The sequence below is a fragment of the Marmota marmota genome, unplaced genomic scaffold, assembly GCF_001458135.2.
Source record: "Marmota marmota marmota unplaced genomic scaffold, marMar, whole genome shotgun sequence".
Taxonomy (NCBI): domain Eukaryota; kingdom Metazoa; phylum Chordata; class Mammalia; order Rodentia; family Sciuridae; genus Marmota; species Marmota marmota.
In genome coordinates this window covers 10581950-10609400 of record NW_025999990.1, presented here as the reverse complement: position 1 = coordinate 10609400, position 27451 = coordinate 10581950, and the positions used below count along the sequence as shown (strand labels likewise).

Here is a 27451-nt window from a genome sequence, read left to right as displayed (position 1 = left end):
TGAAGATTGAACCCAGAGGTGCTGTACCACTGAGTTATATTCCCAACCCTTTTTATTTTTTATTTTGAGACAGGGTCCTACTAAGTTACTGAGGTTGACCTTGAACTTTTGATCCTCCTGCCTCAGCCTCCCAGTTGCTGGGATTACAGGTGTCAGCCAATGCTCTTGGCACGAGTAAATTATTTTAATATATGTTTCCCTCATCTTTAATTTTACCATGTGAGTTTAAAATATCTCTTTAGGATTTTAAAGCAAATGAGTGAAACTTGATACTGTCTTACATATTATTATTATTAGTAGTAGTATTTTATTTTTCAAAGATTAGTGAAGAAAGATCTTTTGGGGTTCCTTGCTTTGGATTTGAAGTCTCTTTAAAAAATACCATAATCTAAATTTAAAAGGATACTCTTAAGTGACTTTGTGTTTCATGTTGGCTTGGAAACATGCCTGTGATATGATGGAAACATGCATAGACATGGAATGATGTCTGTTATATATTGTTGAATAGAAGAGGCTATTATGTGGAAGTGGTGTATGTATGTGTATTTGTGCTTATGAATGTGTTTGAAGTCTCTGTTCCAAATGTTATCTGAGTTGCACTCTGGTGGGTTGGTCTCCCAGAGGCTTTTGCCTTCTGTTTGTACCTCTGGGTTTTAGAGTGGTGGAGTAGGTACTGCTCTGATAATACAGTCCAGGAGTGAAAGAGGTACATTTGAATAGATGGCAGCCTGTGAGCTAAATACATGAGGGATTGAACCCAGGTCCTCATGCATGCTAGGTAGGCAAGCCCTCCACCACTGAGCTTTATCTCACCCTTAAATACAACTCTTTGCAAAGATACTACTTGGGCATTCAAGTTGGAGTGGTTCTAATGAAGAAGCAGTGTTTTTGGCTGGAAGGTCCCTGGATGGAATGGTGTGGAAGGCACAGGATGGGCCTGCCATCACTGCAGGTGATGCTGCTGGCAGGTGACATGAGGCTCTTTACTAGTTTCTGTAGTGCTCTGTGTATGTAGAGTCTTAAGGAATATGCTCATCAATTAACTGAAAGCAAGTTATTCTAGATTATCAACTCAGTTCTTTCTGATTTGTAGTTCAAAGGAAAAAGAAGAATAATTAGAAGTTTCTGTGAATTGCTTTAGACATCAATGACTGTTTCCCTATTATTAAGTTAATAGTTGGCTTTTAGAAATAAGATAATTGGGAAGCTGCATAAATTTTTGGGCCCAAGCACTTAGTATGCAGTGTATTGGTCTTGCTCGGAGATCTCACTCTACCTGTGAATGGTTGGCTTGAATTTTATCTGCAAAGGGTTTTCCTTATGTTTCCCATGGTATAAGCCACAGAGAGCCATGATGGATGTCGGGGGAGAATGAACATGTCTTTACCTAAGCTATAGATCTCCTGGGTGGTTCCTGAGTTTCCCAATCCTTCGAAAAGCTTAAAAAAAAAAAATGTTCAGTGTGTTTACTGTGGCTTTTTCCTGTCTCACATTTTCCGTCTTTGGTAGTAAGAAGAAGCATTTTCTTCTGGTTCTAGACTCACCACTGAGAGAAGAGTGAAGCTCCCAGCCCGTTTTAGTCTCCCCGGCCTCCTGTGGCCAATTCCTGTCTTGTTCCTGGGGACCCTCATTGGTCTTGCCGTTCTTCAGAGCACTTTTCCAAAGCGTGCATGTGTGATTTCATCTTTCCATTGAAAGTAGAAAGACTTCCTCTGTCTAGAAAGGCTTTAAATAATAAAATAAGTGAAAGTAACATTCTTACTAACCCAAACTAGTACAGGGCTGGGCTGGGTTTTAGCTGGGCGTGGGCCTCAGTCTTTCCTCCTTGTTACTTCCCTGTGTGCAGCTTTCTTCTCCCTTTGACCCCCTTCAATTTCATTAGACTAGAAATCCTTGATTTGGGGGCATTCCTGGGCATTTTATGAACAGAGTGTTTCTCTGCTTTTTTTCTAGATATTTTAGCACTTTTTCTTCATGTTTCCTGCCTGGAATGTTTTAGAGACTAGCGTGAACAGTAAGATGTTGGGGAGCTACTGGAATCATAAGGGTTTTGTGGCATTGTAAGCATGTGGAACTGAGAGAAAAGTTGCTGTCCTGGAAGAAAGGACAAAGGAAACGTGCCCAAACCTTCCCTTTCCTTTCCTCCCAACCCTGTGGCATGGGGCCATTGGCAGAGGCTCTAATGGGGCTTTTATTGTAAATTATTGCTACAGGTTGACCCCAAATCAGCTTGCCCAACTTGGACTGTCCACCAAGGTGCCAGTCACTGAAGGTCTCATGGCTCTCTGCTGAAGGTGGCCAGCTCTTCCTGCAGGCCTGGCTGTTGCTGCTCTGTGCTTGGCAGCAAGCCAGCAGACCCATTTCTCAAAGGCGGCCTTTCCCAGAAAGGAACAGCACACCCCTGAGATGCTTTTAGGGGCAAGAGGGTTCGGAGGTCAGGTAGATTTAGAAAACATTCTATACTGCAAGTAGAATGTGCACAAGTATATTGAAGTTCGCAAAGGAGGAGTGGGAATAAAGATTTGGGAAAGGTGTGTGGTTAAGAAACCAGTTTTAAACTTTGTGTAGCCATCTGACCCTGATGTTTCTTTGCTCCTAGATCTGTGCATACAATGCATTTGGGGAAATGTCAGTGCTCTTGTCAGCTCACCAGCCTGTTGTGTATCTTTCTTTACAGCTGCACATGTGACGTCTTACTCGTTGCCTGGAACCTACATGGTGGGAGTATTAAGTCACAGAAATGGACAAATGAGGATAACCAGGGCTTCTTACCCCTTTCAGTGCTGGTGTTAACTAACGTACTCTTGGTGTTTATCTGACCATTTCCTTGATGATGTCACAAAGGCTGCAGACGTTAGAATTCATTATTAAAATTTTTAGTTTTTAAATCAGCGGAACTTTTTTTTTTTCAATTGTTGTAAAACGTGCATAACATGCTTTTCATCTTAACCATTCATGAAAATATAGTGAACTGTGGTATTTCTATTAAAACTTTTTCATCATCTCTAACATAGGCTGAATCAGATGAAGAACACTCTCCCTTCTCACCTTCCCCAGCCTCTGGTAACTGCAGTTCTGCTTTCTGTCTCTGATTTTCCTGATCTAGGCCCTCAAGGAAGTGCAGGCTGCAGCTCTGTTTGGCGAGTGTCCTGTGACCTGGCCAGGCCACAGGAGAGGAAGCTGGTGAAGGGAAGGAGATTTCCTGCACATGCCGTCTGCATCCATGTGTTTACCTCCATACAGGAATATGATAGCTTCGCGTCCTTCTGTCTTTGACTGTGGTTCTTATATATGTATTTCTTTCAGCTACCTCAGTTCCTTCTTTGGAGGTATTTAATAAATAAAGTGACAACACAGCATGTATATAATATTGAAAAGACCAATACATAGGAAGGATGTGAAGTTGAGCTTGATCACTTAGATGGAGGCATTGTCAGGAGCTCTGGGAGGGAGGAGGACAGACGGCCAGGCAAGGCTGACACATGGAGCTCATGAAGATAAAGAAGCAAAGTGCGTGAGAGACAGATCCCAGCCCCTGGGGACTTAGGGACTGTGGTTTTAAAGTGGGCAGCCTGGCAGGGCGGAGGAGGCATGAAAGGCCCCATGACCTGGCTCTTCAAAGAGCCCTGGCTTGTTTGGGGTCAGGTCTTGGGTTGTAAGTCTTTTTCTTTTTTCTTTCTGTTTTTTCCCTAGGGCTTGAACAGATACATACACAACATTCTCTGGGTTAGAATTTCTCTTTGATACGGGTCTTGGTCTAAGAGGAGATTGTTATTAACATTTCATTATGTGAACTCTTATTAGATTTTAAGTTTGACATGACAGTCCTCTGTGTCTAAATTAACAAATAATTTTATAAGCTATATGGTTTTTTGGAATGTAAATCTAAAAGTAGTCCAACACTGAGAGCTTTTCTGCCCCTCCCCCTTCTCCCTAATTTAAAAAAGAAAAAACCTCTCACTGACTGAGGGTGTTAAATTCATTGAGATTGAGAGGTTGGTGTTCAAAAAGAAAAATACATTGAATAGTCCTTCCTGCATATTCACGAAATGTAATTTTGCAATTTAAAATTGCTACCTGAGTTTTCATTTACTTAACATTTTGTGAGAATGATATAGCATTTGCGTATTTTACTGTAAACAGTTTTGAGACCACACCGAATGCAGGAGGACTCTTTAATGGTTACAGAGAGTGAAACATTTTCCTACTGTGTCAGATGTGCTTTCCCATTAGAAAAACCACAATTCCCATATTTTGTGTTTTGGGAGGAATGAGGCTGGAGGAGCTGTGATTTTTAAGTTGCTTACATTGAGGAAAGAGACATGAAGTTAGTTTTTAACTGTTTTTAAAAATTTTAAGCTTTTTTTTTTTTGGTACTGGGGATTGAAAGAGGCACTCAACCACTGAGCTACATTCCCAGCCCTATTTTGTATTTTATTTAGAGACAGGATCTTACTGAGTTGCTTAATGCCTGGCCATAGCTGAGGCTGGTTTTGAACTCATGATCCTCCTGCCTCAGCCTCTCAAGCTGCTGGGAATTTTTGGTATGTGTGTGTGTGTGTGTGTGTGTGTGTATACACACGTACTTTAAAAAATCAAATAGAATTTTCCAGTCATAATTCCTGTAGGCAGTTAATTTGAAGTTTTTGATCTGTTATTATTGACTTTCTTATTTCTAAATAATGTGCTTATACTGCTAAATTTGGATGACTTCATTTTAGCTGTCTGTGGTCATAGAGAAGGTTATAAGCCTGAAGTGTGGAGGCAGGTCTGGATTCTCACCACCTTCTCTCACTTACTGGCCATATGTCCTTGAGAAAGGTAAATAAACTTTCTTACTAGACGTATACAATAGGAATAATAGTGATGATAATAATAATCGCCCAAAATCTGCTCTTAATGTTTGTAGGACCTGGGGCAAGAATCTAAATGGAGTCCAGATGGCTAAATATTTAAAAGATATAATTAAATATTTAAAAGGTACATTTAAATATTTAAAAAGCTATACTATATGCCTAAATATTTAAAAGGTTTAAATCAAGCTCTGTCTGTGGCCTGGCCCTTAATGTCCATCCAAAGCCTGCAGCTGGCTTCTCTGGCATCTGCCTCCACACTGGGGTTTAACATGCCTTCGTGCTTGGATGGCCAGAGCTGGAGTGACAGCTGGATCTGCAGGGAGCACAGGGTGGAAGTGGGCTGTAACGGGGATCCTCTGGGCCCCGGGTGTCTTAGCAGTGGAAGCTTCGGAGGGATTTTCTGTCCAAGATAACTCTTTTATTTTCCCCTGCCTTTCACCTCCTCAAACTCCTGCCCCTGCAGAGGGGAAGTTAACTGGGATTCCCAGGCTGTCAAGGGCAGAGGCTATGACCATGCACATAGGCTACCTCCTACCCCCACATTTAGCTCCCTCCCAGAATTCCCATCTGCTTAGCCAGTTTCCAAAATTAAAACTGAGCCAAACTTTCCTATGAGACTGAAAAAAACCAGACTCTGTTAGTTCTTGAGATCAATGGGTAGTCCAGCGCACAGGCCCAGGCAGAGGCCCTTTCCTCTGAAGGTACCAAGTGCCCCACTGATTGCTGTGGGCGCTCATGACAACACCTGCACCCAGCACCCCACTTCACCCATGCCTGGGCTCTGCGAACCTGCGCCCCGGCTTGCTGGGCTGCTGCTGCGCTTCTGGTGCTCTGATTTTCTCTGCACCCTGGACCTTTCCATGTGGTATGCTGAGCTGTCAGAGGTAGAGGGTTATTGGATGTGGCAAATGAAAGTACAAGATGCTCAGATAAACAATGGACTGAGACTTACATGAAAAGATTATTTGTTGTTTAGCTGGGTATTTTGTCTGGTGGTTCTGTGAGAGTCCTTTCAAGTTGGCTCCTTTGGTCTTGGGAGAGGTTCTTTTATTTCTTAGATAGTATTCTTTGTGCATTTTCTTTTTCTGCGCTCCCATCCCTACCCCCTTACCTTGGAAATATGAGTCAGGCCATCACTCTATCACTGAGCCACGTGCCCAACCCTCTGGAACACTCTTATTAGTCAGATATTGGACCAATGGGATTGAACTTTCGATTTTCATGTTTCTTTTTTCCTCCTATTATCTTTATTTTTTTCTAGTTCTACTCTCTGAGAGATATCCTGGTTTCCTTAACTGTTTTTTCACTTTTATCTTTTACTTTGGTTATGAATATTTATAATTTCTAAAAAATATTTATAACTTTGTTTTTCTCTGAGGCTTCTAAATGTATGTATATGATATTCTTCTCTTAACTCCTTGTGGTGTCTTACTTTTTTTACCTTTTGTTTTTCGCCTTAGATTTCTTGTGCTAGCGGCATAGGCCTGTGATCATAGGCCTGGTGATTGATTGGCTTTGGAGATGCAGCTATTAATAGCTGCTTGGGAGCTGTGCCTGCCCAGGGGGAACTGTCCCCAGGGGGCTTCTCTGATTCCTTAGGGAGCTGAACTCTTCTCTGGATGGGACCCCTCAGGCCAGCATCTGGAGCCAATTTCCTGCACATTCCTTTGGGCTCTTGCTGGGGAGTAGGCGTGGCCTTGGCTTTAGGGGTGAAGGAAGTGGATGGCCCAACTCTGTGCTGCCTCCTGTCTCATCCTCCCTGCAGAGCCTCCAACGTTTTGATAACCTAGGGACGTCTCCTCTTCCTTTCTCTCTGCCCATTGAAACAGGAGCCAAGGGCTGGGTGGACTCACTTCTATCTGGCCCTGCTTTAGGCTGCACCCGCTTCCTCCATGCTTGGCCCCTTGTCTGCTAATTCCGGGCTCTGAGTGTCCTGGAGATCCTCCGACTGAGCATCCTCCACCTACACTGAGACTTCCCCAGACCTTGGCATGGAACTTGTCCACTTGTGGAGGCATCTCTCTCTCCCTGTCCTCTTCCTTTGTCCAGGCTTACCTCAGTTTTGACCCCATTCTTAATGCTCTGTCCTTGGGCACGCGTAATTTTGGTGACAGTTATTGAGCTGTAGTTCACATGCCACATGACTCACCCATGTAAAGTGTACCATTTGATGTTGTTTTTGTGTTCACCAGCGTTATATCAGTAGTAGGACATTTTAGTCATCTCATAAAGAAACTTGTCCCTTTAGCTGTCCCTCCCTGGTTCTCCCAAACCCCCGGCCCTAAGCAACTACTAATGTATTTCTGTGTCTTTGTATTTGCTTTTTTAGAAAAAATGGTGCTGGGGATTGAACCCAGGGCTTTGCACTTGTGAGGCAAGTACCCTGCTGCTGGGCTGTACCCACCCTTCCCTGTACTTGCTTGTTTATATCTTTAACAGAACACTTCTAATGCCATCTTTGTGAGACTTCAGGAGGAAAGGGTTAGAAACTCATAATTCATTCCGCTTGTTTTGTGGCCAGTCCTCGCCACATTTCAAATATTAACGTGGAGGAGACATCGTACTGAGCTCTGTGATGAGTATATGTTGGCCTTAGCAGTGTGGGTTTGGACTGGTTTGGACGTGGGCTCCAGGTGTCAAGTGGCAGAGGTGGGTTAGGCAGGGTGGGCTGAGATGCCAGCCCTTTCTTGGATAGTGGTCAACTGTGAAGCCATGTCCCAAGAGTCAGAGAAAAACACTGAGATAATGTGTTTTGAGAATTGATGAAATTTTGCTTCCTTTTAAGAGCAAATGCTGCATCTTTTCTACTTGTGAACTCCAGGTGACTCTCCTAATGACCGATCCCCAGAGTAGATCAGGAGGCATGTCCTCGTTCTAAGCTGAGGTGCAGTGTGCTGGGGAGGCTGTGCTGCCCTCTGCAGAGTGCCCAGGAACCCGCCTCCTCCTCTTCCTCCAAACTCCGTCACCTTAGAACTTCTTCATTATCTGTTAATACAGGTTTCTTTCTTTTTTTCTACTTTGTTTAGTTAGAACTAATAAAGAAAGGAAGAAAATAGTATTTTAAGGTTTGTGTGCTCAGCGCTTTCTGTATGTTTTCATATGCACAGTATTCCTGCTCCCTGTGATAGGGTTGTTATTAGTTCCCGTTTTAAAGATGAGAAAATTTGAGTCTCTCCTTTCAGAAGCTGAGGAATGGGTTCCGCACATTGGAGAGGGGTGTGTGTGTGTGTGTGTGTGTGTGTGTGTAGGCACACAACGTCAGGGAGAAGCTTGTATCAAGAAGGAAGGGTGGGTTGTCGAGAACACACCCAGGCCTGCAATGTGGGCAGTGGGCAGGGGTCAGATGGAACAGGGTGTTGGGTGGGAGGCCAAGGAGTTTGGATGTAGTTTGGAAAGAGATTTAAGTAATTTTAACAGGCAGAATGATAAAATTTAAAAGAGTGTTTGGGAAGATGAATCTGTCAGTTCTAATGAGAGGGTGGGGAAATGGAGTAGCCCGTTATTTGTCCAGGCATAAGACAAGTTGCGTGAGAGACAAGTGACATGGTTTCTAAAAAGGATGCGTGTAAACCACGTTGCCAAAGGAGCGTGCACAGGGCCTGGCGAGAAAGAATAATAGGAGGTGAAACTCTAGTTTGAGGAATTAATAGTGTATAAAGAGAGGAGTCTGATTTTGAGGAATAGATGATGGATTCCTCTTAAATTTATTTGAAAGGATTGTGAGGTATCTGATTATAAATCCCCTTCACCCAGGTAGCTCAAGAAAATACAGAGCTATGGTCTAACTTCAGAAGGGGAGTGACTAGTATATCATGTGTGGGTGTTTAGTAAACATGTTTTTAGAAAACTGAAGTCCAAGCATTGTAGAGTGTGTACATTTATTAAATTGCCTGTTAGAGGTTTTAAAGAAATTTTCAGCCTACCTTGAGGAAAGATCAAATAACTTTTTTTCTTTTTCTATGTGTCTTTCTTTAATAATAAATAGGTAGCAGTTTTGCTTTTGCTATTTTATAGACTCTTCATATAAAAAATAAATATCTATTCTTAAGATGAAATTCTCTTGTATGTATTTCACCATAGTTTAAAAAATGTAAATGTATATATTGTTCTCTTTTCCTGTGTGTTGGCTATTAATGTAAATATATTGGCTTTGTGGTATATGTGAATTTTCATACTTGATTTCATGAGTGGTTGGGAAACTATACTGTACATAAGTTATTTAAAGGGAAACAGTAGTTCCCATTTATGGCTGTTAGCTTTTGGAATCATAAGACCTGGTTATGTTTCTGTGGAAGAACAGGCTGGCCTGGTCAGGACATGCTGAGGGATGGTAAAGGGGACAGAGTCCATTTCTTTCCATGAGACCTTTAGGAAGGCCCTGTCTTGCTTTTTAAAGCTGTTAGTTCTGTATGTTAGGTTATCAGTGACTCCGTTGTCAGGTGGCCTATCTGCTATTGGTCCACAAGATAAGCCAGGTAAATAATTTATCACCTCTGGCCACAGACTGGGGCTGGGAAGCCATGGAAGATCAGCTTTGATCAGCTCCATCACTGTGTGCTGAAAGCATGGAAAATGCACTTTCGAAAATTCTATTTCTAATGAACTCTGATTTAGAAGTTGCTAAGTCATTTTGTTTAGTCAGTGACTGACCTTGAGGCAATGTATTGGTAAGAGGATAAAATAGAAACGTAATCACCCCATGTCTGAGCTGTTATGTAGCATGTTAGGAGTGATTTCTCTCTGTCTGGCCCCTTTGCAGTGGAAGGGCCGGGGCTCACAGCTTCTGCCCCCTGCACCGCCTCGCACGTTCGTATCCCTGTTAACTATCGTGCTCTCCACCTAGTTTTATAAGGCCAGAGTCCACCTTGTTTTATAAAGCGCGATTCAGGGATCCTGAGTTTTTACTTAATGTCCTGTTCTGTCCTAGGGGCCACCCAGAACATCATGCTTCATTTAGCCAAGGTGTCTCCCTCTGCTGCCCTTGACTCTGGCAGCTTGCTGTGCCCCTTGGCCTCCTTTGCTGTGACCTTGGCAGTTTTGAGGAGGACGGGTGGGGATTTTTTAGGCTCCCCCTGAGGAGTGATCTGATGTTTAGCGGGGTACTGTGTTTCTGGAAGGAGAGTTCAGAAGTGACGTGCTTGTTCTTTTTACATCAAGGAGATGTACTGTCAAGCGTGATTTATCATGGTGCTCTTGTCCCTGGTCACCAGGCAAGGAAGAGTGGACAGGTCTCTCTGCTGTTACTTTTGTTGTCCCTTTCCATTTTGCATTCTTTGGAAGAAGGTCACTTAAGAGGTGGGAGTTGCTGTTTACTTCCTTAAGGGTGGGGGGTAGTTTTTTTCTTTCTTTGAGATTCTTTCCCCTGTGCTGGGGGTTGAACCCTGGGCCCCAGTGTGCTGGCAAGCATGGTGGGGGGGGGGTTGTTCATAAATTGTTGGAATTCACAGGAGATTTGGTACTTTTCCCTATTTATCTACTTATTTATCATTTATATCAATGTGGACCTGTGGCTATTTATTTTATATTTTAAGTTGTAATTATTCCTGCTTTATTTATTTTACCACTCATAATTTCAGCTTTCCACTGGCTTCTGTATCCCTTTGACACGATCCATCTTTGTAGTTCTTACATCTTGGGAGGTGAGTTTTACTTTCTGGCATTGCAAGATGCTCCAAAATCTTCTGATGCATTTTCTCCCTACTCCAAGGAATGGGGCTGTGTTAGAAGCGACTCATCTTGGGTTCAAGATGGCTTCCTCACTTTTGGTCACTGAGGTATCTGTGCCAGGATTCACCTTTCCTGGCCTCACTTTTTCCTATCTAATCTTCCTATAAGATTGCCCAGCTTTGAGCTGGGTGTGGTGGTGCATGCCTGTAATCCTAGCTGCTCAGAGACTGAGGCAGGAGGATCGCAAAATCTAGGCTAGCCTCTGGGCCACGGGTTGGATTATGACGAGGTTCCCTCTACATACCCCTGTGTGTGTTGATACCCTCATTGTTTGGGTTGAAAATTTGGGGATGCAAAACAGCCAGGGAGCCCTTAGTGTTTGAGTGGAGTTGCGCTGCAGGGCCCTGTGCCCTCCAACCTGCTGCTGTGTGTTGGTAGTTAGTTGGTAGTTATTGCCCCATAATAAAAAAATTAAAAAGAGGGATGGGAATGTTGCTTAGGGATAGAGTGTCCCTGGGTTCAATCCCTAGTATTGCAAAATAATAAAAAGAAACAGAGAGAGATACAAAGAAAGGAAGGCAGGCAGGCAGGCAGGCAGGCTTGCCCAGTTTCAATTTTAATAGTTGTCAAATTTAGAATGCCAGACTAATAACAAAATATTATTACTCAGATAAGGAATTAGCCGCTTGTTTATGTGGTCTGGATTCCAGTGTTGATACTCTATAGAAACCTGGCTATAAAGATAGAATTTGGGTGATGGTATTTTTGCTTTGTAATCTTGTGTCTTTTATTACAGTTTTCTAAGAATTTTACAGATTCATGAGTTAGTTAAAAATTTAGGAAAGTTATATTTTGAGTATCTGGTTTTGTCAAGACAAAAATAAATAATTTAAATAACATGGTCCCAGGAAGTAGTACCTTTGTGGTATTCCCAGTTGAAAGTGCAGCTGCACTGTGTAGGATGTCCAGGATTGGCAGAGAGTTCCATGAAGGAGGCTAATTAAAGTCTGGACAAGTGGCACAGTGCAGACTCACATCTTGAGGATGTCGTCTGTTCTCTGTGTTTGCCCTTTATAGGAAACCCTTTCTGAGAACTACTTTCTCACTGCTAAGTGAATAAACTGTAAACTAAAAATAATATACTCTTTTTCTCAAAACAGATCGTTATGTTTTTTCTTTTTCTGCTCCTCATGCTACAGTCATTATTGATTAATTTTTTAATTAGTTGAGACCTTCAACTCAGTTTCTACAAATCCTCGGCTGCTTTGGGCAGCACTCCTGGTGGGGTCCTGACACCTGGAGAAGGAGGGCTCTCAGGACTCGCCTTGCTGACCTCCCACCCGGCATAGAGGGGAAACCCCTGCATCCTGCACCACAGAGGAGCTGGGGGCCTTTCAGATGTGACGGCTGCTCCTGGGACGTTTTATGAACTGGGAAGTGCCACGTTGGTGTCTGTGGTGGTGTTGTGGCTTGGGGGCTCAGGTGAGCATGTCGCGTGCGATCAAGCCTCCTGTCTGAGCAGCTCTTCTGCCTGCCTCCCTGTTTCTGATCTGGGGGGGTCATTTGTTTGCAGCCCCTGGTTCTGGGTTTGACAAGGCTGACCCCCTCTGACCCTCGTTCTGTACTCCTTAGCTGAGGGTTCCCAGCTGTCAGCCACGTAGGTCTGTCTATGCTCGATTGATGGAAAGGGAAGGGAATGCCTGAAATTCTCTGACTCCTGGTTCCTTGTGATTTGAATTCTGTGCTTAATGTTCTGTGCCACGGGTTTGATTATGATGAGATTCCCTCTACATACCCCTGTGTGTGTTGGTTCCCTCATTGTTTAGGTGGAAAATTTGGGGATGCAAACAGCCAGGGATCCTTTAGTGTTAGAGTGGAGTTGCACTGGAGGCCCTGTGCCCTCCCACCTGCTGCTGTGTGTTGGCAGTTAGGAGCTTAATGTTTGTTCCCTTTTCCTGGGTTTGTCCTTAGACACTGACTTAACTCTCCGGAGCTGCAGAGAAGCAAATAGGAAATTCATGTTCTTTCATTGCTTCATTCAGTATTCATTGAACAAATAGTTCTATTATTACTAGTAAGCAAACCACAAGGGAAAAGGTATTAACTTTCTAATAATGTGGAAATTGAAGTATTGTAAAGCATCATTTTGTTGCCTTTGACATTAGCTAATAGGTATTTACAGAGTTAGGGGACAAGATACACTAAAAACTGTAATAATGCATAGCTGGTAGTAGTAAAAATGTTTGTATCCTTTGGCAGACTATGTTGACATCTGTGTTCAGAGCAGGAAAGATGACCTGTTTGTTGATCAAAATTGGAAAACTATTGACATTGCAGTTTAGAGATTTATGGTTTTCATTAGCATAATAGAGTCTATGAAGGAAATCTGCCTAACTTAGAAAAATCTAGCATTGGTTATATGTATTTCTGTCTTGTCTCTGTTCAAAACTTGGTAACACACTACAGAACCAGTATCAGAGTTGAAAGGATGCCTGAGGAGTTTTATTGTTTCGTAGAGAAGGTGATTGTCAGGGGCAAAACATGGTCAGGGTTTGGAGGAGGAGTAGGTTGTAGGAACACCAGGGCTGCATTGAAGTTTGGCATCCTGTTGGGAGAGCCAGGCAGAATATCATACTGGCCGTTGGCTGGATGGCCCTTAAGGGTGAACCTGGTGAGGGCGGAAACCTGGGCATTCTTGGAATGCACTGTGGGAGTTGTTGAGATTGCCGTTGAACAAAGGTAGATGACCAAGTCTGAAGGGACTCTTGAAGGGCGAGAAGCAAAAGTTCCCAGTAAATCAGAGAAGCCAAGCAGGCCCTTGGCAGTGCCCTGACGTCCGCAAGAGGAAAGGACGACTGGAAAATGAAATTCTACAGAAAAGTCACGGGCAACAAGAACAGGGACAAGGGAACAAAGATTGGGAATGGATTGCTTTTGGAGTCTTTTTTTGGCGGGTAATCATGGGGATTGAACCCAGGGCCTTGCACATGTAGGGCAAGTGCTCTACCATGAGCTGCACCCCAGCCCTGCTGGAGTGTTTTCTAGCTGTGAGAAACTTGCTTTGTTTCATAGTAGCCCTGTGCTGTAGGTTGAGTATCCCTTATTTGAAATTGTTGGGATCAGAAGTATTTCAGATTTTGGAGTTTTCAGGTTTTTGGGATATTCCCCTAGATTTTGCTGGTTGAGCATCCCTAATTTGAAAATTCAAAGCGCTCTGAAAAGCAAAACTTTTTAGTACCTTCATGATGTTCAAAAAGCTTGTAATTTGGGAGCATTTCATATTTTAAATTTCCAGATTGGGGATGCCTGACCTTGTTTAGTGACAGTGTGCCCCTTCATTTGTACCTGTGAGGAGGGGATGCTCAGAGGTGAGGGGACTGCCTTGGGCTCCTGGCTAGCAGTGGTGAGTAGTGCAACAAGAATTCATTTCCAGGCTTGGGGATGTGGCTCAAGTGGTAGCGCGCTCGCCTGGCATGCGTGCGGCCCGGGTTCGATCCTCAGCACCACATACAAACGGCGATGTTGTGTCCGCCGATAACTAAAAAATAAATATTAAATAAATAAATAAAATAAAGCTTAGTTTAAAAAAAAAAAAAAAAGAATTCATTTCCAGGCCCGTCTTCTTTCTCTTATATCACAAAGCCTGTGTTTTCCTTTTTAACTTTTTATCTTGAAATAATTTTTACTTATAAAAAAGTTGCAAAAATAGTATAGAGTTTTCATGTACTGTTTACTCAGCTTTCCTTTAGGTTAATGTTTTGCATTAATTATAACACACTTATCAAAAGTAAAAAACAAAAAGTTGGTTCAATATTGCTAATGAGACTAGAACCTTTATTCAGATTTCAGCAGTCTTTGTTGTTGTTGTTGTTAACTAATCAGAGGACAGTATTTGTTCCTTTCCTCTTTGGCCTTACGGTGTATGATTTGGTTCTTGTTAAAGTTGGTCTTTTGTTTTGGTCTTCCCCTTCCATTCTTAGTTGATTTTTAAACATTTTAATATTTTGTTTCTATTTTTGGCAATACTTGGGATTCAACTCAGGGGCCCTCTGCCATTGAGCCACATCCCTAGCCCTTTTTATTTGAGACAAGATCTTGCTAAGTTACTGAGGCTAGCCTTGAACTTGTGATCCTCCTACCTCAGCTTCCCAAGTAGCTGAGATTACAGGTGTGGGCCACAGCATCTGGCATTTTTTTAGTTTATATTTACATATAAAATATATGTATCCCTTCCCACAGGTACCTTAAAATTCTCAGGGTTTTGACAGGTACATAGAAGTATGTCTCTATCGTCAAATTTGTAATACAGAATAGTTCCATTGTTCCCCAGATTCTCCCCTGAGTCCTCCTGAATTTTGACAGTGGTTTCCATAGAGTGGATTGCCGAGGTCTGGGAAGGCATCGGGAAGTGAGGATTTGTCCCAGTGCTGGGAAACTTGAGCAGTGGAGGCACATGAATGGGGACAGAAGCATCCAGGGTCCCTTGGGTAAGGCTGGGGAGCCTCCATGCCAGCAGGCAGAAGTGATACGTGTGACTCAGAGTGGAAGGGCGGTGACCAATGGAGGACTGTGAAGAAAGGCCCTGGGCAGCCTTGTGACTGTTTTCTTTACATTAACTGCAGAAAAATAAACAGAGGTGGAGTCCAGGAGGGAAAATTGGAAAGAGCCACTCTCCCCTTGCAGAGTGGGTGTTCATAAGAAAGGCAAGAGGGGGAAATTTCAGTGCCTATTGACATTGTGGCCCGACCACAGGAGGGTAGACGCAGAGACTTGCACAGTCAGGCCTTGAGAGGTCTTTCTCAGGAGCTTCCCTTAATAATTGGAAAAGGCAAAAAAAGCCAGTTTTCACTGAGCTTTTGGGCCAGGAGTTCTGGGAGTAAGGGGAGCAAGCTGATCTTCTGGGGAGGACCGAGATTTGCGGGCGTCTTTGCCAACGTGGATGGCAAGTTCTTTTAGCTGCTTCTGCAGGGCTGAGGGAAAATGGATAGGGTGGACCCTGTGTGTAGACCCTTGAGGGGAAAGTGTAGAATACTGAAAGCAAGGGCCCTAGCTATGTTTATTTCTGTATTTCCCAAGACCATGCCCTGATTAATGGCATTAGTGAGCAGCTTCATGTTTATATTTTCAGAAGTAGTTTGAATGTTCACATCTGTTGTATTTCAAATCAGAAATATTGTTAGCTGAAGAAGAAAACATATTGTCTTGGCCAAATATCAATTTGTAGATTCGTAATTGATATCGTCAGGATTAATGAAGCCAGTATATCCATCTATCTATCCTGGATAATAGCAACTATATTTGACAGAATTGTGTTAACAGGTGTACAGAATTAACTAAATGTATAGTCTGTTCTCACCTGCATATAATAAACTCTGCTGTTGCAGTGTCACCCCAGAGTAGGCTGTTTAGAAAATGAAGTTCTGCCTTCAACGTGGCTTTGCCATCCGACCCCCACCAGTGCTGCAAGGGGAGAGGATTGAGGGGACTCAGTGTTCTTATATGTCACCTTTCTTCTCTTATATGTCACCTTTCTGGCCTATGGTTGAGAGTTACTCAGGGTTTGAATTTTTAAGAGATCACATCGGTCCTTTTGTTATTGCTTATTTTCCCTCAAACTCTATGCACTTAAGTATTCACATATGCATGCATGTGTATGGTTTTCTAAAATTGGGGTATCTTCACATTTTGAGGCCCAGTGTGTCCCCCGCACCTTCCTCTACTGAGGAAGCCAGGGATCCTTCACGGCTGCTCCAGAGGTGCAGATGATTAGTTTTTTGTTTTTGTTTTTTTTTAACTTGGCCATTGCTGTTTAGGAACAGTGAAGAAGCATGAGGCTGACTGCATAACTGGACTGAGTGGGTGCTGGGAATGGAATTGTAGGGAGGAAGTTTTTTTTTGATAAGCAGTTCAGATTGGAGGGGGATAGAAGCAGAAGGTCAGTGGGTCGAAGAACTGTACTGTAGAGGGTCCTGAAACTCCTCCAGGTGGAAGAGATTGGGAATGGAGGAAGAGCTGAAATTTGGATCGTGGGCTGTGGGAGAAGCTAGAATGTGATGTAGGCAGCCAGAGGAAGCCCATCCCTGTGTGCTCCCTTGAAGACTGGGGATGCTTGCTTCATTTGTCACAAGGAACAAATTAAATTTGAAACATTGCATAATGTAAACATGTGTTATAAGAACATTTCATATTTGAAAGAAGGATAAGAAGGATATAAGAACATGCATTAGATCCATTAATCTGTTAAATTATTTCTTTAAAAAATTCAATGGCATTAAAAAAAACAATTACAATGACCAGATTGTCTAGAATAGCAACAGGAAGTTCCAAAAGAGAATGACATATCTAGTTGTTTAATGGGATGCTTGTAGAATACTGTCAAGATAGTCATTAGACTCATTTGTTTTTCTTTAAATAGGACTATTATGATTTAGAGTTTTATTGATTTTCATTAAGGGGAATGCTAGTTTCTTCTTTTAAATGGGGCATCTCGTGTTTTCACTGGTCAGATTAACCTCTCTGTGTCTTGGAGGTAGAGCTGGGGATGATTAGGCCCGTGTCTCCCCTGTGGGAATCATTGTAGTCAGGACTCAGTGGTTTTAACACTGACTTCTCTGGTTGGAAATTGGGAAGTCACCCATCCTCTTTTATTACTGAGAAGAACACTATTTTTTATTGAACATTTTTTTTAATTGCAAAGGATAAGAAGTATATAATTAAGTAATAAATAGGTTTTCCTCAATTTTTTCTTGACTATTTGGTAAATTTTGGTTTCTGTCAATAAAGGTGAAATATCTTTCTGTAATTTTAAGAAACTTTGGTAGGAAAGGAAGTGTTTTGTCCATCTGTCTTATAGGATGGAATGCAGCAGCCATGTGACAGACTTCAGTTCTTTTGATTTCCTTTTTTTGTAAATGGGCCTAGTATTTTTTTCCTCCAGATACTTTCAGTGTCTTTGGTGGGAAAGGATGTTATACATTAAGCACAATTGCCGTTAGTGAATTATTAGTTATTGATATGGGGTTTGGTTTAAATTAAAACACCATTGATAACCTTTGAAAGAAGATATATTTTGTAGGGTGTAAATGAAATGAAAGTCATAGTTACAGTAAGCAAAGATTATTCTGTTTGGAAATCAAACTGTCAAGGGAATCTAAAACAAGGGTGCTTGCTCTATATTATCTTTTAAAAGAGAAGACTGAAGTTTATTTTTGTAATGTTTTTAAGAACAAGAATCTATTTTTAAGATGGTAGTACTGGGGATTGGGTGGGAAAGAGGGAAACTTCCAGATACAGTCGTTCTCTTTGTGCTCAATGTAACTGAGAAATGCAGTGGGAGTGGAGTGGGTTTCTCCCTTCACCGGGAACATTAGCTTCTGCCTTCCAGAGTGTGGGAAGGGGAGGCAGTGACAGGCCAGTGTGCCTGTGGGTGTAGAAGTGGAGTGTGAAGTTACCCAACAGGATGTTTATTACCTTGACTACATGGCACAGATGAGTCCACCTGCCACAGTGACCTCAAGTTTCAGACCACGTGACGGGCCTCCCATTGGCCACTCACTCATGATGCCTCTTGAGCTTGTGGTGAGGCTTCCTTCAGGGGAAGAGGACAGCTGCTTCACTTTATTTATTCATTTATTTATTTATGGTGCCAGGGATTGAACTCAGGGGCACTCAACCACTGAGCCACATCTCCCACCCTATTTTGTATTTTATTTAGAGACAGGGTCTCACTGAGTTGCTTAGCACTTTGCCGTTGCTGAAGCTGGCTTTGAACTCGAGATCCCCTGCCTCAGTCTCCTGAGCTGGTGAGATTATAGGCATGTGCCACTGCGCCCTGCTGGTTCATATTTTTCAATCTGGTAATTCACTTTCACATCTTCAGGGTGCCCCACTGTTTTACCCTGGGCTTTCTCATACCTTGCAAGAAAAAAGGAAGGTAAACTTTGGGTGGAGTTAAGAAATGGGAGGCCGGGCACACTCAGTCCCGATGGAGGAGCAACTGCTGGAGCATCTTCTGAGTGCCTCGTTGACCCCTGGGCTTTGCAGGCCAGGCACCCATGCATATACCCTGCTGGGTGGATAGCAAAGGATGTGCTGGTGTGGGTGCAACAAGTCAGCCCTTACTGAAGGGTCTAATGCTGCAGCCTGTGGTTCAGCAGGAATGGAAGGTGTTCAAAATCGCATTTTAATCTTGCAAGTGTTTATGGGAATACCTACCCACTGCACTGCCATCTGAACTGCCAGTTGCTCAAGTTTTGTGTCACATGGTGACCTTTTGTCATTTCTGCGGTGGTATGTCCTGGTTCTCATGACCAGCAGATATTTGAATTATCTTTTCCATCATTTTGTACCTGAACTGACCGTGCTTTGGTAGGAACAGTGTGATGTGTTTTGCTTACCAAATCACAAAGACATGGTTAGTGACAAAAGTCCCATGCAGCTGTAAGGATAGGCTAGGAGGACTTAGGCAGGGCCTAGTTACCACTGGGGTTGTCTGGGAGCTGGGTAAAGATTCACCTTCCCACCCTGGTACTGGGGCAGGGAGTGAGTCGTGATTCTTTATATAAGTTTTCAAAATATGGTGGCCTATAACCTAGGGCCCTGTGGTTGGTAAAGACAGACTGCAGGGCGGCTCTGCTTAGGCAGCTTATTGTGGGCATTCAATTCACAACAGCAGAGTGAGGCTTAAAAGTGAAAGTGGTGGCATTCAAGGGCTATTCATACGTGGGTGGATTCCTGTGTGGATATAGGATCGACAGATGGATTTTTTATTCTCCACATTTTGCAGTCTAAATGTTTAGTTACATTTTCCTCCTGGGTATGACTTCTCATGTATATTTTCACATCAGTAAAATATTAATATTTTCTTTTCTAAGCATCTTTTTAAAAAATATTTATTTTTTAGTTGTAGTTGGATATAATACCTTCATTTTATTTATTTTTATGTGGTGGTGAGGATTGAACCCAGGGCCTTGCATGTGCTAGCCAAGTGCTCTACTGCTGAGCCACAGCCCCAGCCCCTTCTAAGCATCTTTTATCTTAGTAGTGGTTTGATGCTGAGGGTATATATATTTCCCAGTCTGATGGAGTAGGCAGAGAATAGTGACCAGTTTGCTTCAAGCTAAGCAAACCACTGGGAGAAACTTATACCAAGATTTCTCCAGCTCTGTGTGGCTGAGATGTGTGAATGGAAGGTGATTAATACTTCAGGTATGTATTTCATCCTCAATGGGTTTGTCTTCCCAGAGAGAGTTGTGCATTTGTGGTTTATCAGTTTTCATAGGGATGCATATTCAGGGCCAGATCCCTGACCCCTGTGTTGCTAGTTTCACCAGGAATGCTCCATCTTTTACAGATTGTACAAGAAATAAAAGCACAAGTACTTGAGGAAAATGAGGAAGACAGCATCCCGGGAGCCACTGAATAGGTTAGAGGAGGAATAGCATAGTAAATCCTGGAGAGCTGGTATGTGTGCACCTGGTTAGTCTCATTCTTCCTTTGCGGTTGCCTGTGTCAGTGGTAACCCTCCTCCCTTACGACTTTGTCGCTTGTTCAATGCCTCTTTCTCTCCAACTGCCCTTTTTTTGGTACTGGGGATTGAACTCAGGGGCCACATCCCCAGCCCTATTTTATATTTTATTTAGTGACAGGGTTTCATGAGTTGCTTAGTGCCTTGCTGTTGCTGAAGCTGGCTTTGAACTCGTGATCTGCTGCCTCGGCCTCCTGAGCAGCTGGGATTACAGGTGTGAGGCCACAGCGCCCGGCTCTTCCTTTCCTTTTAATCTCTTCTCCCCGACCCTTTTCTCTTTCTCTCCCTTTCCTATCGTCCATTCTCCTTTCTTCTTCCTTCTTTCCTTTCCTTCTCTTTCTGGCTGCTTGCCTCCAATGCAGAAAGAAGGACCAAGTCCAAGGAGATTCTGCTGCTTCCCGAGGGTCTCAGCCCTAGTGACAAAGCTGGGCCCACACCTGTTCTTCTGTTATAAATCCAGCCTCTGGCCTTGACTTAGACCCAGTAATGCTCTGTGTGGGTAGTGTACAGAGGAGTGGCACATTGTCCTCAGGCAGTTTACAGGCCAGGGGGTGAGAAGAGACAAGCACACACACACACACACACTGGAGGACATGCCAGGAAATAATAGAATCTGAAGATGAGCAGTATGGGGTTCAGAGAGCAGAATGATCTCTCCTGAAGTGGAAATTGTATCTGATCCTTACTATCACTTGTCTTCTGCAGGTGGGATGAAGGGCCCCCTGTGAAGACCCCAAGTACTGCATGCATTTCCCTTTCATCTTTGGTAATGGCTGTGACTGTCCATTTTCCTAAAACTAACTATCCTTCCATCCAGGAGTGCTCCTTTGATTGATTGATTCATTCATTGATTCATTCACTTATTTATTTGATACTAAGAATTGAACCCAGAGTCACTTAACCCCTGAACTACATCCAAGTCCTTTTCATTTCTTATTTTGATATCAGATCTCACTAAGCTGCTTGGAGCTTTTCTAAGTTGCTGAGGCTGGTCTTGAACTCGGTATCCTTTTGCCACAGCGCCCCGCCCCCCCAGCCACTGGGATTATAAGCATGCACCACTGTACCTGACCAGGACTATTTCTCTTTTAACATAATAGGGAAAATTAGGGTTAAATAAATATGGATGGAATCAGCTCCTTAGGGGTTTTTAAAAAGTCCCATGTGGAACTTAGTAGTGGATATCCTGTGGTGGGTTTGAGTGCCCATTTCTTTCTTCTGATGGATGAATATTGAAATTTATAATTGGTTTTTTGATCATAATCTATTTGCTTTATTATAGTATTCCAAAGTCTGATGGTGACTATAATACTGATAATTTTGCTGTGGAATTAAATGCTTTCAAGTTCAAAATATGTTTGGAAGTCAGTGTGTATGAAAATGGTGTGATAAATTCAGTTATACGTGACAGCTTTTTAGTTTCTATACCAAACCCGCCTTTCTGACCTATGCAGTGTTGACTGGCTGACTTTTCCTGAGATAGGAGTCACACTGGTGATATCGGATAGCATTTTAGAGAGGTTACTTTTGAAACTGTAAATATGGATCTTGTACATATTCTCTGAATGTTACACCAAGTGCCTGTGCCAACTTGTGCTTCCTTGGTGATCATCAGTGTATTGGTATAAACCCCACAGGGAGAGTGACCTCACCAGTTGATGGAATTCTTTTATCTTCCTTTAACAGAACATCTGATCAAATTCATGACCATGGGGGATATGAAGACCCCAGACTTTGATGACCTCCTGGCAGCATTTGACATCCCAGATATGGTCGATCCCAAAGCAGCTATTGAGTCTGGACACGATGACCACGAAAGCCACATTAAGCAGAATGCCCATGGGGACGAGGACTCTCACACGCCATCCTCTTCCGATGTGGGTGTCAGCGTGATCGTTAAGAATGTTCGCAACATTGACTCCTCGGAGGGCCCCGAGAAGGACGGACACAACCCCACAGGCAATGGCTTGCATAACGGGTTTCTCACTGCATCCTCGCTGGACAGTTACAGTAAAGATGGAGCGAAGTCCTTGAAAGGGGACGCACCTGCCTCCGAGGGGACTCTGAAAGACTCCACGTTCAGCCAGTTCAGCCCCATCTCAAGTGCTGAAGAGTTTGATGACGACGAGAAAATTGAGGTGGACGACCCCCCTGATAAGGAGGACGTGCGTTCAGGCTTCAGACCGAATGTGCTGGCGGGGTCCGTACCCCAGCAGGACTACGACAAGCTGAAGGCTCTTGCAGGGGAAAACTCCAGCAAAACTGGAATCTCTACTTCAGGCAGCGTAGAAAAAAACAAAGTTAAGAGAGAAACAGAAACCAACTCCATAAATCTGAGTGTTTATGAACCTTTTAAAGTCAGAAAAGTGGAGGATAAGTTGAAGGAGAATTCGGAAAAGGTGCTTGAGAACAGGGTCCTGGATGGGAAGCTGAGCTCCGAGAAGAGTGACGTGAGCCTTGCTGGTGTCGCCCCGCCTAAGACCAAGTCTTCCTCCAAGCTCTCCTCGTGCATAGCAGCCATCGCAGCCCTGAGCGCCAAGAAGGCGGCCTCGGACTGCAGCAAAGAGCCAGTGGCCAACTCCAGGGAACCCTCTCCGTTACCAAAAGACGCGCACGATAGCCCGAGGGCCGCCGAAAAGTCTCCCGAATCCCAGAGTCTTATTGATGGCACCAAGAAAGCCTCCCTAAAGCCACCGGACAGTCCCCGGAGCGTGTCTAGCGAGAACAGCAGCAAAGGCTCCCCATCCTCCCCCGCAGGACCCACACCTGCCATCCCCAAGGTCCGCATCAAAACCATCAAGACGTCTTCCGGCGAGATCAAGAGAACTGTGACGAGGGTGTTGCCGGAAGTCGATCTCGACTCTGTGAAGAAGCCTTCTGAGCAGACAGCATCCGTGATGGCCTCTGTGACATCCCTCCTCTCATCTCCAGCATCTGCTGCTGTCCTTTCCTCCCCGCCCAGGGCGCCTCTCCAGTCAGCTGTTGTTACCAATGCAGTTTCCCCTGCAGAGCTGACCCCTAAACAGGTCACCATCAAGCCTGTGGCCACTGCTTTCCTCCCTGTGTCTGCTGTCAAGACGGCAGGGTCCCAGGTCATCAATTTGAAGCTCGCTAATAACACCACGGTGAAAGCCACAGTCATATCTGCTGCCTCTGTTCAGAGTGCCAGCAGCGCCATCATTAAAGCCGCCAACGCCATCCAGCAGCAAACTGTCGTGGTCCCGGCATCCAGCCTGGCCAACGCCAAACTCGTGCCAAAGACTGTGCACCTTGCCAACCTTAACCTTCTGCCTCAGGGTGCCCAGGCCACCTCTGAACTCCGCCAAGTGCTAACCAAACCTCAGCAACAAATAAAGCAGGCAATAATCAATGCAGCGGCCTCACAACCACCCAAAAAGGTGTCTCGGGTCCAGGTGGTGTCGTCCTTGCAGAGTTCTGTGGTGGAAGCTTTCAACAAGGTGCTGAGCAGTGTCAATCCAGTCCCAGTTTACATCCCAAACCTCAGTCCTCCCGCCAATGCAGGGATCACGTTACCGACGCGTGGGTACAAGTGCTTGGAGTGTGGGGACTCCTTTGCACTGGAAAAGAGCCTGACCCAGCACTACGACAGGCGTAGTGTGCGCATCGAAGTAACGTGCAACCATTGTACAAAGAACCTTGTTTTTTACAACAAATGCAGCCTCCTTTCCCATGCTCGTGGGCATAAGGAGAAAGGAGTGGTAATGCAGTGCTCCCATTTAATTTTAAAGCCAGTCCCAGCAGATCAAATGATAGTTTCTCCATCTAGCAATACTCCCGCTTCATCCTCCACTCCGCAGAGTTCTGTGGGAACTGGCACACACACTGTAACAAAAATCCAGTCTGGCATAACTGGGACCGTCATATCCGCTCCTTCAAGCACACCCATCACCCCAGCTATGCCCCTAGATGAAGACCCCTCCAAACTCTGTAGACACAGTCTCAAATGTTTGGAGTGTAACGAAGTCTTCCAGGACGAGACGTCGCTGGCCACACATTTCCAGCAGGCTGCAGATACGAGTGGACAAGTAGAGTATCATTTAAATTTTGGTGTTTCAGTGATGGGTCTGTAGCTGTGAGTGCTCAATAAGATGCTTGATTTTAGGGGTGGTAGTGCAGTTACGTGGACAGGGATGCGCGCGCGTGTGTGCAGGTAAGCACTGGAGAGAGCAAGGATTGTTTCTATAGAATAGAAGCAATGTTGTACCATAAAGATGGTTCTTTTAGCTATATAAAAAGTGTATGTGATGGCTTAGTTACGGTAGTTAGGTTTAAGTAATTGGTCATTGGAATATATGTTGGGAATCTGGATTTAGCTATAAAATTATACTGTCATCCCATTGTGTTAAGTGATCAAGTTGTCATCAGTTCCTGAGTTACTAGTGACAATTTTGGAATTTAAAAATTGCTTGTTATTATTTATAATACTGAATGGCTTTCATAAACATACCCAATGCATACATACTTTTATGGCATGTCTACTTAAGAAGGTTCAACAGTATGTTCTGTAATGTTCTTTACTACAGTGAGTGGAAGCCACAAATGACAAACCCATCACTGTGTACATGGGATACCTTTGTGTGTGTTTGCAGCTTTTGTGATTTTGTAGTGAAGTACAGATCTGTGTTGGTAAAATATCTTTCACAGTGGACCTCATCTTTTATCTCTGTCATTTGCTTCTCTCTCTGAGACAACTTTTAGTTAAATGTTAAATGTTTAACAAATATACCTACTATTCGAAAATAATTTCATATGCTGAAATACTTTCCAGTTAGAGAAATGTATGATACTGTCCAAATCAGCAAATGAGTGGAATTTGATGGGGGAGGGGTGCCAGTTTGAGCTAATACTCTGCCTGTCTTTATGGAGATCCAGCGGGGAGGGGGTGGTCTTTCTCGGGTATCTTGTTCATCAGGAGGCATGTGCTGTGGTCTGGTAGTTTTGGTGATTGGTTCTTCAAGGGCAACTACTGGGTTGTTATTTGTAGGATTTAGAATTTGGGGAACAAAGATCGAGAATGCCTCAGTATTTTTCCAGTGATTTTCAGTTTAGTGGCAACAGATGCGATGAGAGTTTTGACAGTGTTCTTGCGGGTTTGCATGTTGAATGTGTCCCTGGCTCCGACTGTTGAGTGCGTCAGAAGAGAAGCAGTTCTGTAGTCAGGAGTGATTGCTGGAACTTAGTGGAACCTAGCGATGATGCTTGGGTTCTATCTGGATGCCCCCTTATCTTATTGCCTCTTCATCAAAAGGGTAGTATTTGTTTTCATCTTAAAAGAATGCAGTAAAAGAAGCCAAGGAAAACCTCAAAGCCGTTTGTTTACAGTGTTTGTCTCAAGCCCTGTTTCTGGTTAGTGGGCTCCCTGTTGGCCTTGGAGGTTCCCACAGGTCCCTAGTTTTAAGGTCCTCAGTTTGGCACTGCCCTCAGATGTGGCTGTTTTTTCTGGGACCCCCTTCTTCTCCAGGAACATGGAAGGACATGGGCAAAGATGCAGACATTTTCCTTGGTCTTGTATTCCCCCGTTCCTGTTCTCTATTGATCTTTTAGGCTCGGCATTAAGCTGGGATCAAAAGGGTATGGTTCTCTCTCCTGTGTGTGGTTGCTTTACTGTCATTTTTGTATTTTGTTGGGACAGGTAAAACATGTAGGTCCCCTATGTCACCTGGAATCCTAAGGAATAAGTAACTGCCTTACTCTGTTTTAACTCTAAGCCTAGGTAAACATCAAGGTAAACAAATGGACCATCATTCCATTTCCTTTCTCCAGTTAAGCCTGCCTAAGTCACCCCCTCAGCACCCTGAGAAGAGGATTTACAGGTAGTGAGCTTCATCCGACTGTATAGCCAGGCCTGAAGGGCGGGAGACAGAAGTGCCCTTGTCACCTTCTTCTGGTGTTTGGTGCCCCACCACTCACTGCAGTCATGGCCCAGAAGACCCCCCACGACCTCTTGTTTGCCTCAGACACGGCTGTGGTTCTCCCGTGGACGGATGGGGAGTCTGGTTCTGCCTCAGCAGCCCAGGCTGCACCAGCTCTGTATGGAGCGGCTGCTTCTCCTTCTGCACTCGCAGTTAGACTTGCCTGGGAGGCAAGCTGGAAATGCTGGCTTCGTAATGCGGGAGCTGGGGCCTCCTCGCCCTTGCTGCCACCAGGCGTGGCATTGGGTAAGCGTGGTAGCGGGCGGTAGGGCTGCAGTAAGACAGAAGGACCAGATGAATGGGGATCAGTCCATAGTCCGTCTTTCCAGTCTGCTCATCACATGGCCCTTGGCCAATTTACAGTCTGTGAACTTAAACTTAGTTGGGAAAAAAATCTTCCTATAGAAATATTTCCTTTCTGATGGGTGTGGGTATAGCTCAGTGATGGAGTGCTTGCCTAGCACCTGTGAGGCACTGGGTTCAATCCTCAGCACCACATAAAATCAATCAATAAAATAAAGGTGTTGTGTCTATCTACAACTAAACAAAATTTTTAAAAAAACAAAGAAAAAGAAAAAGAAAATTTCCTGAGATTGGCACTTAGAATACTTTTGTCTTCTCATAGAATTTAGGAGTTGAGTGGCATCTCCAGTACCCTAACCTTGGCTGAGCCCCTTCTTTGCCGTGTTGCCTCCTGTGTCTGTGAATTTGAAATGTTGCCTCCCATCTTCCATTGACCTCCCTGCTCTTGGTAACTTATTGGTGAATTGAGAGACTCAGGGCTCCTTACCCACATTTGTAAGGACTTCCCCGTAGCCTCACTGCAGCTGCCTTTTGAGGTAGGGCCCCTATGGAGCAAAGCCTTATTCCCACAGCTCATGGCTCTTGGGAGATCTGTCTGGAGACAGCGTTCCCTCAGTCTGCACACTCATCTCAGAGAACCATCCATAGTAGTTTCCTGAACTGGCCTGGCCACCTCTGTTACGGTTCCGAGGGTTGGAAGGGGTTGACCATGGGTCCTGGCTAGACCAGTAAGACCACCGCCCTTCGTTGGCGTCTTTGAGCTTGAGTTAACAGGCCTGGAGAAAGGGGTACTGGTTCACTGGCAGTGGGGATCTGTCTCCCTTCTTTCCTTTTTATTTTGAGATATTTTAGATTCATGGAATCATTAATATAGAGAGGGCTCATGTACCCTTCATCAGGTTCCCCTGATGGTAACATCTCACAGAGCTGTAGAACAGTATCACAACAGGATGTGGACACTGATGAGTCAAGAAATGGAACAGTTTCATCACCGTAAGAGTTACTCCAGTTGCCACCCCAACCTTAATGCCGAGTGATTACTATTTGTTTCATTTCTGTATTTTGTCATTTTAGAAATGTCATATAGATGGAACCATATGGCTATACAACTCTCTTTTCCCTCAGCACAGTTCCCTGGAGATTCATCCAGCTTGTTGCCTATATCA

The 27451-nt window shown here is 44.0% G+C and overlaps 1 protein-coding gene across 20 annotated transcripts in view; it reads left to right on the top strand.

Annotated features, from left to right (window-relative positions):
* Znf532 (zinc finger protein 532) overlaps positions 1-27451 on the top strand; it is a 106599-nt gene that overhangs the window by 23038 nt on the left and 56110 nt on the right. For 15 of the 20 annotated variants that reach the window (XM_048806142.1, XM_048806140.1, XM_048806145.1 and 12 more), the window contains one exon: positions 21736-24095. In XM_048806142.1, the coding sequence (XP_048662099.1) occupies positions 21753-24095 (2343 nt within the window). In that variant the 5' untranslated portion in view covers positions 21736-21752. Of the gene's footprint in view, positions 1-19875; positions 20001-21735; positions 24096-27451 lie in introns of all 20 variants that reach the window. The other 5 variants (XM_048806134.1, XM_048806135.1, XM_048806133.1 and 2 more) reach the window with 2 other exon arrangements.